Source organism: Epinephelus moara, chromosome 10 (assembly GCF_006386435.1).
Source record: "Epinephelus moara isolate mb chromosome 10, YSFRI_EMoa_1.0, whole genome shotgun sequence".
Lineage (NCBI taxonomy): Eukaryota > Metazoa > Chordata > Actinopteri > Perciformes > Serranidae > Epinephelus > Epinephelus moara.
The window spans coordinates 12,135,342-12,147,348 of record NC_065515.1 but is presented as its reverse complement, the minus strand read 5'-3'; the positions used below and the strand labels follow the sequence as shown (position 1 = coordinate 12,147,348).

Sequence of the window (12,007 nt, the reverse complement as noted above, 5' to 3'; positions counted from 1 at the left end):
TAATAGAGTCAGAAGCACGCTCATACTGTCCTTCAACATAATGTGCTGTTACTCCAATATGGAGCAAGAGTTGAGAAGCTGCCTTATGAAACATTCTGCTTTAGGCTTGTCTTTTAATGCTAAAGTATCAGTGCCTATACCAATATACCGTATAAGTACATCTTAACCATGGACCACCAAATGATCATTGGGCAATGTCGTTGGTGTTACAAAGTTTGCGCCAGTGGCGGCTGCTGGTCTTTCAAACAGGGGAAGCTCACTTTAAGTTTACATCATAAAATTTGTCATATTGTAGCGAAGCAGTAACTTATAAAAAAAACATTTAAATGAAGCCGTTTTTCAACCACACTCATGCCACAGAACCACAGCAAAACACACATCAAAAATTTTCAGTTGGGTTTACAAACGGTGAAAATGAGCTATATGGCTTATGGAAATAAGGAACTCCGGACGGCACTCTGTCAGAAGACTCCACTTGCAAATATCTGCATGGGACTGAGCTCGAACTGCGAAGTGCTGTCAATCACAAAGGGGTCAGCCTTTTAGACAATTCCTCCAATCATCACGCATACACCGAGCGTCCTCTCCCGCCTACTGCTCCATTAGGTCCCAGGGAAGCTGAGCCTCCCTGGAAGTGAGGATTTTGTCGCATTTATCCAATGACCGTCTCGCTTTGCTGCATGAAAAAAACCTGCTCAGTGCTGTCTCATAGGAATGCTTGGAGGCTCCGCGCCCACCGTGCTCACACGAGAATGTATGACAGGGAGGTCACGTTTGAAAACTGGTGATAAACAGCCGACGTTTGACCATCATAGTCATGATGTGAAATGCATCCTAGCGCACGTTTAATGCAATGTAAATTCTTATTTGAATGTAAATTCAGTAGTGCATATTTGACCATTTCTTCTATGAAATTTTACGGGAAGTTTAGCCTCCCTCGTTGTCTCAGAGCAATCGCTCCTGGTTTGCGCATTACCAAAAATCTGTTGATCTCCCAGTCTTTCATAATGTTTAAAAGTAGGTGTGTTTCTTCTTCTGACCAGAAATGTTGGCTTTTCTTTAGGGCATGAAATTTTACCACAGCCTAGCAAACTGTCAGCACATTTGATGTGTATAAGGTAATGCACAGAGCTGACTGTAAACAGGCAAGAAGGCGTGTGACATAAACTGGGTTGAAAACACGTATTCATGATGCACTATGATAATAATACTTAGTCTTATTCCACATGTCTTAATCAGAAAAGCCTAAATTCAGAAAAAAAGCTTAATTTGGAATATCTAAATCAAATATGCTGTTTGCATGACCCACAACAGATTCAGAATACTGTCATACTCTGAATAATAGTGGAATATTAGTGTGCATTTAAACATTGAGTCTTAGTGGTTGCTTCCTTATCTATATCTGTATCTTAGATCTTCTTCTGCAATCCAATTCACATCACCGTCTGCCCGCTTGACTATGGGTTCTAGAGTCTTTAGCCCCAGGGTGCCAAACTCATTGTGGTTTATGGGAAACATACAGCCCAATTTGATCTCAAGTGGGCCGGATCTGTAAAATCATCGGGAAATAACCTATAAATAACAACACCTCCAAATGTTTCTGTTATTGTAAAGTACATCCTGAAAACGTTTATCCTTTTATGAAACAGATGATGAACAGTCTGGGATGTCAAAAAACAAGTGCAGTTTCAACAATATGTCTGTTTTTCCAAATTAAGTGAGTCTACAACTCACATTTGCATACATCTCCACTCCTGTGTAGAAATGCTGGCATCACCACACCAGACTAAAGTTAAAGCTAATGAGGAAGCAGGGTAAGTTATTCCCTGCCTTACAGACCATTTACAAATTAAACGTTTTGGCAGTGCTTTAGCAACTGGGTTCCACCAGTATTGTTTTAAGATAAAAATCTGATACAGCTGCCGATTAACAATATTTTGCATAGTGTTTAATATCTTTATATATGACCATAATAAAGTATTCATTGTTTTTTAGAGAACTGTATTCTGGTCAGGTACATAAAAAGCCTCTGAAGCAGCATTTTACATGAAATAGGCTCCCGACTGTTCAATTTGCTCCTGAAACTTGGTAACTCTTAGCCCTCACAAGTGCATTAGTATTAGGTGTGCTTAACACCCCTGCTTTAGCTGTTCTGCCCCCACGCCTTTGAAACTCTCTCCCCCATGACATTTGCAATATTGACTCCCTTTCCATTTTCAAATCCCGTCTTGAAAACATTCCTGGCATATTTGGTCTAATTTAATGGGGACACACATATCGAGACTTGTAGTGATGAAGACGACGTTATGATGATGATTAATATACCTTTTTTTTTTTTTTTAATAATTTTGATTTTTGACTACTTATTTTATTAACCTATTATTGTATATTACTGAATTGTTTGACTTTATGGTCTATAGATTCATTGCTGCTTTTTTTTTTAAACTCTGTCTCGTGAGGCGTCCTTGAGTGCTTTAAAAGACGCCTATAAGTAAAATGCATTATTATTATTAGTATTGTTGCTGTATACATATGAGATCACCTATTTTAAATTGGCAATACTTTCCAAATGGGTTTCAGCCTGAGTTATGAATGTAAATATAGAAATACATGCAGTGTGGATGTACATAATGCCTGCACGTGTGGTAAATTCACAGTCACCATTATGGCCATGTAAAAATAGGAACTGTCTCTTGGTGGTGCTAAAATCAAGCTGATACTGTCACCAAATTCATGAGGTTTCTTCCTCTTGTAAGCATCGATATGTCCAAGACACGATGCAACTTAAACTGTCAGATATGCTGGTCAGAGATAAAGAAATGGCCAAACAGAGGTTTGGATGTATCTAACTGAAAGAATAAAGTGCCTCCCTGTTACCAATGAACCCGGAGGTAACATATAGGCATAAGTTAAGGCTGTAAAGCACATAAAATGGGAAATCTTACACTGTAGAAATAGACATGGTGGTCTAACATGAGCGTAATATGTATAACTAATCCACAACTAAGTGGCAAAATGACTTGCTTCCAAAAGTAGGTAGCAGTGTTGCAATGTAAAGAAGTGCAAGTAGAAACATCTCTGTGAAAACTCACACTTTTCTACGCAGTCTGCGTAATTTCCTTTCCCCAATGTCCCGTCTGATCTGCACCTCTCAGCAGGTTGAATTCTTTTTTATTTTTGAGTGTAATTGTGATGTAACAGTGGTGCAGATGACAAACATCACTAACGACCAATAGCAGGCTTATTCTAGTCAATTGTCAGTCAAGTCAATTTTATTTATATGGTGCCAACTCATAACCAAAATTATCTCATGATATTTTTCATAGAGAGCAGGTCTAGACCATACCTTTGAATTTACAGACACCCAACAATCAGCAAGGAAAAACTTCCTTTGAAGAGACAGAAACCTCCGTCCCTACATTTGTCTCAGTTATCACCAGTGACACAATTTGTTATTTTAGATCGTGTAAGCATGCTTTAGGTACATTTGTAGTGGTAATGGAGCAAGATAATCCAATTAAAAACTACAGTTGGTAAGTTGTATAAAAATAACTTGTTTGGATTTGCTGAAACTGTCACGATATTCTCTTGGCACAAAATGAGATAGATTATCTGTGACAAAAATCTTACCCCTCTGCCTACGCTATTGCCTTGAAGCATTTCTAATCAAACAACCAATCAGAGCTGAGGAGTCTCAAACACAGCTGTCAGTCATTTCAGTCACAGCTCGGAAACTGTGGTCATAGTAGGCAGCGCTGATGACATATAAATCAAGATTCTGTTACTGCATTGCCTATTTCTCACCTCAAATAATTTCAGGAATCTATTTAATTGTACTGTTTAGCTGTAAATTGAGAAAGTTTGTGACCTGGCCGCCATGTTGGATACAGTAAGACGGAGTGTCAAGCTCCGCCCACCAGCTGGACCAGCTTTCTTATTTTACAATACTAAAACACTACAATATGTTTCTTGTTTGTTTTACAGATTATCTGTCTCATGTACTTCTTTATATATGACAAAGTATTTTCATAAAAGTTACCAACTGTAGCTTTAAGGCCTAAACTCATTTAAAGCCCACACATTCCCAAAATTGGAATCACAGTGTGATGGTATAACTGGGAAGTGACGACAGATCACAGATGCTGTTAATGTTCGTCCTGTCCGTTGACTCTGTGAGATAGGCAGTTACAGGATCTGTTCAACAACAGGCAGAGGCTTGACTATACATAGAGCTTACAAATGGATTTCACCTCTGACTTCAGTGACACCCTTGTTGCTGCATTAATACACTTTGGTCACAGGGAGGCAGCATTGTCTTTTGGTGAGTTAATTCACGCTCATACAGAGAAGTGTACAAAAGTGCAGAGAGAACACGGTGAGAGAGCAACAGTTTATTTGTTTAAAAAGATGATACAAAACAAACTGAGAGGATCCTGTGCTCTCATTATATTAAGTCAAAAAAGCACAAAGCACTAATACATTTAAAGGATATAATGTTGTATTTAGGAGCAGCATGACATCAACCAACAAACATCAAACAGGATTAAGTTTAAACTTTTTTTTTTTTTTAGATATTAAGCCATACTTAATTTATGATTGGCTTGTTAAAGCCCAGCCTTGGGGAAAAAAAACTGCATGTGTTTGGTTTAAATTTGGATTTTGCTTTGAATAATCAATAGTCTGTTTACAAAAAAATGATGTCAATTTGTAGCCCCCTGCAGCCAAAAACAAACAAGAAACAGCTGTACCATTAAAGCCAAAGCATGTCACTTAAATGAACAGAATCACGTTCATCTACTGACTCTTGCTGAACAAAAATGTGATTTGTATCATTTTGAAACATTAAAGTCAAGCACTTTTTTAATTAAATCTTTGTAAAGCACTCACACCACTGTGGAATCAATCGCGATATTAGCATCTCAGTGACCGGCTCTCCAGCGTCATACAGACACTCAATTCAAATGCTGTGATTTGATCAAACAGTTACCAGATGTAGGGCTTTCTCTGAGGCTTCATCTTGGATTCAATCCAGCTTCTGTAGTGCGGGATCTTAGCATAACTGTATATTTCCAGGTCATCTGAGTCCAGTTTGCGAGAGGACACCACCCCGTATGCCTTTCCATCTTCGCAGACCAGTGGACCACCAGAGTCTCCCTGTAATTACATACGCAATATGCAGTGATTGCTTCATCAGTGAATTGAGTATCATCGTTGACCAATGCTTGTTTGTCCATGCCATGTTACAGGAATACGTACCTTAGCTGGTCCATTATCTCCCTTAGAGCAGTATGTTTTGTCCTTATTACACTGATCACTGTCATTCAGTGTTACATTGACTTCCATGAGAATGAGAGACAGTGATTCTATGATCCTGTTTGTTCTTCCCCAGCCAGAGACTGTGCATGATTTTGGCACAGAGCCATCACCTTGGTCTGCGAGAGCAATGGGCTTCACATTTTCATTGAAAATTGCCTTGGTGCTCAACTTGAGGAAGAGGGAGAGATAAAAGTGTATTTAAAAATCTGAACAACAGTATGTAAAGTATTTTAATGCTCCTCTCGATAAAGGCATTAAATGAAGCATTTGATTACAACATACTGATATACAAATATTGGAGATGACAAATGTTAAGTACAAGGATTTTAAAAGCAATCATTTACTCTTTTACCTTAAGAAGCATTATGTCATTTTCATAAGTCACTGCATTGTAGTCTTCATGTAGAAATGTTTGTTTCACCCTGACACGCTGTACACCAGTTCTGTTATGGTAATTGTGAAGTCCTAGTAAGACGTAGGAGGACCTGAAATGACAAAATTGAGTGCAGAAAAGTTTTATGGGAGTTTTTTCTTTTCTTTTTTTATTCATCAGAGAATTGTATTCATAAAATGAGAAGTCTCGGTTGTTGTTGGGATAATTCTTATCAGGGGCCCCAATATTCCTTACAGGTAAATATAAAGTGTGTTAAACTGACCAGGCTTTGCAGTGGGCTGCAGTCATCACAAAATCCTCATTCAGAAGGAAGCCACCGCAGTATTTTTTTTTACCATCCTCTGCGTGCTGGTCCAAAAGCACCATGTAGGGCCTGCTGTGTGCAACAGCCTCGTGACCTCCAACAATTTCCCCTGTACGAACTGAAAAAAGAGCACGTGTGACCAAAACTGAAAACTAAACTGGCAAAAGAAACAGATTAAAGAATTTCATTTATCCTCATGCACTGTTTGTCTCACAGTACTGACAGTGAAATGTGGTTACTTACGTACTGTGGTTTAAACCTCCATGCTATAATACCCTGTGTGAAGCAGTACAGTATAATGCCGTAAGAACTTAACTTACCTTGACCATCGAGAGTCAGCCCGACTATCACTATAACCAGTTCACAGCGGAAAAACATGGTGAGATCACAGTCAAGCTGAGCTACTAAAAAGCAGTGGCTCACATCACTGACAAATTCAGTCTTTAAATGCTTTCCTGTATTAAGGAGTGAGGAAGTGTTTGTGTAGTTTGCATATTATGCAAACGATGTGGCTTTGAACGACATTCATGAGGAGGACGTCTCTGTCACCTCCAGAGCATGACAAAAGTTACATTTTTAAATTCTTTAGATACTGTTTAATTTAGTACATACAGTATGGTGAATGTGGTTAACATACATATACTATATTTAGGATTATACTGATCCCTCCGTGGTAACACACAGAGCCTTTACGATCCTTTAAGAGCCTTTACACGTGCTGAATGCCGTGGCTCTCTCAGAGGTCACACGCCCCCAAAGGAAACATTATTCTAATTTTGCCATGTCTTAAAAAGGATTTGTGAAATGTGACTGCTGGGCTACATAAAGTATATAACTTCTATGTTAATCAAATGATTCCTTAATTGTGTAACCAGCCACATTAAGTCAGTAAAATTCAGCTAGATAGTGACTGTGTCAGTCTGTATGTGCTGATTGTGTGATCTCAGCTCAACAAGCACTCTTTCCAAAGCTGATGATTGAGCAATTTAAAAGTAATGTGAGTTTGTGGCTGACTTTTGGAGCCAGTACAAAACTGCTATTTACAATAATGATGCTTTTTGCAACAGAAAGAAATTTCACATCTTATCAAAGTTGACTGGCAACGCTGCAAAGGCAGTCGCAGCAATTATGACTCTGCAGTTGATTTACTGCAGGACAGATTTGGAAAAACAGTCCTCATTATATGTAAACGTATGTGGAAGCTGCTCAACCTCGGGCGTGAGATAAAATCTAATATCAAGGCTCTGAGACAGTTGTATGATAGATGTGAAATGATAGCCTGGAGTCACTGGAAGTAGTACAAACACTTTTGCAAATCTACTTATCTACATCTACAAATCTACACTAATAGTGCTGCAGATGATTCCAGGCGATATGGCTCTTGACTGTAGTAAACAGATGGAATACAATGGTGAATGAAAAGTGCTTAAAGAGGCAGTACACCTTCAAATAAAAAATACATCTTTTCTTCTTACCTGTAGTGCTATTTATCAATCTAGATTGTTTTGGTGTGAGTCGCAGAGTGTTGGAGATATCAGCCAAAGAGATGTCTGCCCTCTCTTGAATATAATGGAACTAGAGGGCACCCAGCTTATGGTGGTCAAAGCACCAAAAAAAACAACAACTCAACAACAGTGTCTTTTTCCAGAGATCATGACCAGGTTGCTCAAGATAATCCACAGACCTTGTTGTGAGCAGTTTCAAATAGGAACTATTCTTTATTTCTACTGACGTACACAGGCATCACTGCACAGAAAGAAGCATGCATCTGCTGCTAGACGCCATTTATGTTTTTTTTTAATCTCACACTATCACAAGCACTAGCTTCTTGTCCATGAGTATATGCACACTTTCTTCTGCGCAGTGATATGGTTGCCGGGTGCAGTTCATTAGAAAGAAAATAGTTCCTACATGAAACTGCTCACAACAAGGACTGGGGATAATCTTGAGCAACCGGTGCATGATTTCTGAAAACAGATGCTGCTGTTGAGGTTTCAAATGTTTCTTTATTTTTTCCGGCTGATATCTCCAACACCCAGCAACTCACACCAAAACAGTTTGGACTGATAAATAGCACTTCAGGTAAGAATATGTAAGTTAAATAATAAATTCAGATAGTTGTTCAGAGCTTTGACAACAAGGGGGTCTTACACACAGAAAGAAAGACAGTCTAGCCACAGGCCATGTAAGTCATTTTCCACCAGAGAATTCAAGTTAAAGAAGCCAAACTGGGCCTCTGCAGTCACACATGCACAGCTGGCTAAAGCACATGAAACTGTTAATTTTGTGAGAGTACTGAACACGATCTAAAGGATATCGAGACCTCAAAGCTAATGCACGAATGTAAAAATTGATCAAGCTGGGCAGGTGTTTAATTTGCTTCGGACTTAAACATAATGTTCTACAGTGAAAAGACCTAGTCATGTTCAGCTTGTTGGGAGAAAGACATCATGTTCCTTGCAGTGTGAGACGGAACAGCCCACCATTTCAAAAGATCCAGACACTGTTTGGGTTATCCTCCACACCGAAAAGAGAAACTTGATAATAAAAGCACTGCACTCCTTCAAACTGCCACAGCACAGATGTTGTGCCTGGGTAACAAAAAGATAGTCCACTGCTTGTTGCATGGAGGTAGTCAGGGATGTTTTGTACTTGGAAACAGAAAGGAAGAGGAGAAGTGTCTTCTCGCAGACTCCCCATTACTTTTGGCAGGTAGTATCAGGGCACACAGATGGTAGAAAGAGTGCCAAGAGACTGTACATTACTGATATGTAACAAGACATATTAATTACCTCATCATGCTGCTCTGAGGGAAGAAGAGCTGTGTGTTGTGTTTGATGCTTCACTATACAGATTGCAGGCGCTTTCTTTATGAGTTTATTAACAGGACCCAAACTGACTCTGCATGTGATGAGCGTAAAGTTTAGGCTGCATGAAACCTTTGATTGATAAGAAAGCGACAAAGATGCAATAAGATATTTGTGGTCCACTAAGGAAAATAACAGGAAGCCATGTGCGCTGAGAATGATTAAGGTGGTGTTTCGCCCTTCCCACTAGCAGTCACAACAGGGAGCATCGCAAGTATGAATCAGAACATCCACAAGTGGTAGAGACAATTAAAACTTGACTGTACGTTGCCCACTCAGTAGCAATGACAGCAAAGATTGTCATGCTGGCTGCTGGTCTGGAGTGTTCTCATAAGCATAAACCAGGGGTGTCCAAACTTTTTTGAATGGGGGCCACATTAGATGTGAAAATACCCGGGGGCCAGCTGCTTCTTATATCATATGGGGTATTTAAAAAAGAATCACACAAAAATGAGGCAAAAGCAAAAATCTCTCAGTGAGAAAGTATTCAACTTACCACCGCTCCTGAAAGTGGCGGCCCTCACCTTCGACCTAACCGCTGTTAGGTAACCATTCATTTGCTTGTTTACCATCTGTGTAGAAAACGTACAAACCTACAACATAAGTTCTGCCTGAATAGTTCCTACTTGGTGCATATCTACAACGTCTTCCACTGTGGGGTGAACGGAAAAAATGCTAAGTAATCTTGCATAATTAATTAATCAATATTGTTTGGTGGGCCACATATAGCATGGTTTGATCATTGAGCTGCGGGCCATGATAAGACATACCTGGCATAGGCTAATGCTAATAACAACATTCCTTGAGTTGGCTGAAAACTGTCTTCAATGCTGACTTGTCAATAGTTCCGGCTCAATCATTTCAAAACAAAATACCTGTTAAAAGATCATTAATATGCATATCATTACTGCACACATTATGTCAACTAAAAAAGACTGAGGCTAAAGCTACAGTCCAAAAGTCAGTATTATGAAGTAGTAGGATTCCTACAGGACATAGAGATTGGTTAAGAAACACCACTGTTTGTGTGTTACTAGGTAGGGTTAGTTAGCCCTAGTATTGCAGTCCAGTTTTATAAATCAGATGTGATTAATGCTAACACTGTTGGTTTGAATGCTAACTAAAGAAAGATAGTTGGACAGTCAACACAGTGGTTATATTTATGTTTAAATTTCCAAACAGTATTTTTTACTGACACCTGTAACCCTATACATTGATATGGTAATTCATTCATTTATTCATTTTCTGTAAACGCTTATCCTGTTGGGGGTCGCGGGGGGGCTGGAACCTATCCCAGCTGACATTGGGTGAGAGGTAGGGTACACCATGGACAGTTGCCAGACTATCGTAGGGCTAACACATAGAGACAGACAACAACACATACACAGTTACAGGCAATTTAGAGTCAATTAAACAGCATGTCTGTAGGAGGAAGAACACACACCATGACTGTGGGAGGAAGCCAGAGTACCCAGAGAAAACCCACACTGACACAGGGAAACATGCAAACTCCACACAGAAGGAGTATGGTAATAATAGTGTATAGTAATATACTATGTTATATATCTGACGACATGCTCCTTGCCTTTGGAAATTATGCTGCTTATTATTATAGGTGGGTAGCTGGGCATGCTAACATTTGCAGGTTATGTTTTAGCAGATAAACCAATGGTTTAATCTATTTCTTACAATTCTTTACGTGGTTTTATACGAACCAAACTGTTTCACCATGCGGAGAAATCTGTAATTCTGTCAGCTGGGATATGGTCGTATAGTCAGGTGTTAAATGAACGTTCAATTGGAAGTTGTGTTGTGACAGTGTATTCATTAGTTTGCAGACATATTTTGTGACAAATAACCTTTTTTTGGCATAACTACACCGACTACCTCGAGGGTCCAGTCTAAAGGACCTGACACACTGTTGGCTGTTGGTCAGTGTTGGACCATGTATGAGTGTCTGTCGCCCTAGTCGTGGCTAGTTGGCCGAGAAATGCCGATTTCAGGCAACACAGCAGCAGGGGGCCTTCACTGCAGCTAGTTTTCTGAAGTGGGTTGGGTGTGTCGGGCCTTACCTCGACAGTGTTAATTTTTTGTTATTGATTCATCTTTTTATTTATTGCACTTTTTAATGAGTCTCCCTTCCTTGGTCTGCATAAGCTGTAGCCTGTCAATTCTTGGTACTAATTTAATCAAAGTCTCTCACATTTTAATTTATTATGGATACAATCTTTATTTTTTGCACAGCATCTTCTGATTCCATTTAAGTGTGGGTCTTGTATCTCAGGTTGTTGCTCAGTCACATCCGTTTGAAATGCTTTTGCTGTGTGTATCGTTCTTTGTAATCAGCAGGAAGAAGTATAGATTGCTATCATAAACCATTTCCTCTGCCTGAGGTGTGAAACAGCAGTATAGGTTAGCTCTCAATCTTTGAGGTTTTATTTTTAGTCATATATGTTCAGAGGCTAGAGTGGATCCCATGCCCTTCAAGTTGTCCACCAAGAAAGGCCATGCTAGGCTATTTAAGTATGCAAATCTGTGTATTGGAGTTGCAGGGATGAATGAATTAGGGCTGGTAATGAAGGGGTAAAAGAGGGTTGTGCAGTCTTCTCTGGAGAAGAATAGTCTGCAGTTTACATCATTTCTCATGGGTTTGAAATGACTCAGATATGAATTCTAGCAGAAGCGAAATATGGGGTGAAAGGTGACAAACTGATCTGTGATTCTTGAGAATGATTATGAAGGCCGAACTTGGCCGAACTATATAATGAGGAACATTCTGAGTGGTCCAAGGTGGCTGAACTGGTTAAGAAAATACCACTCTTTCCTAGGCTGGACATTAAATCAGTTGTGACCTGACTTTACTTAACCTGTTATGTTGTGGCCACATGGCCACATGACCTCTGTTTTTTGTTTTGCTTTTGGTGTTTTTTTGTTGTTGTGTTATTCTTTTGTGTGTGTGTGTGTGTGTGTGTGTGTGTGTGTGTGTGTGTAAAATTGTATTATTGCAGGGCTCAACAATAAGGATTGCCCGATTGCCCCGGGCAAGTAAAACTCAAGGTTGGGCATGTAAACTAACAACTCACTTGCCCGATCGGGCAAGTTGCTAAAAATAGTAAAAGTTAATAA

At 39.4% G+C, this 12,007-nt stretch overlaps 1 protein-coding gene across 1 annotated transcript; it reads right to left on the bottom strand.

The window, feature by feature from the left end:
* Window positions 1–4,378: 4,378 nt before the first annotated feature.
* On the bottom strand, window positions 4,379–6,481 carry LOC126396652 (granzyme E-like). The gene is made up of 5 exons (XM_050054883.1): window positions 6,335–6,481; window positions 5,973–6,132; window positions 5,669–5,801; window positions 5,257–5,484; window positions 4,379–5,154 (listed from the first exon to the last, which is right to left on the bottom strand). The coding sequence occupies exons 1-5, from the start codon at window positions 6,390–6,392 to the stop codon at window positions 4,984–4,986; spliced, it is 750 nt and encodes a 249-aa protein (XP_049910840.1). The 5' UTR covers window positions 6,393–6,481; the 3' UTR covers window positions 4,379–4,983.
* Between the last annotated feature and the right edge of the window lie 5,526 nt (window positions 6,482–12,007).

Bases quoted from the DNA above. Each gene is read 5' to 3' on its own strand.
- LOC126396652 (XM_050054883.1), bottom strand. From the start codon at position 6,392: ATGTTTTTCCGCTGTGAACTGGTTATAGTGATAGTCGGGCTGACTCTC. The intron at 5,802-5,972 runs GTCAGTTTAACA...TTGTCATTTCAG, and splicing joins GCAGCCCACTGCAAAGCCTG to GTCCTCCTACGTCTTACTAG. The intron at 5,485-5,668 runs GTAAAAGAGTAA...CTCTTCCTCAAG, and splicing joins ATGACATAATGCTTCTTAAG to TTGAGCACCAAGGCAATTTT.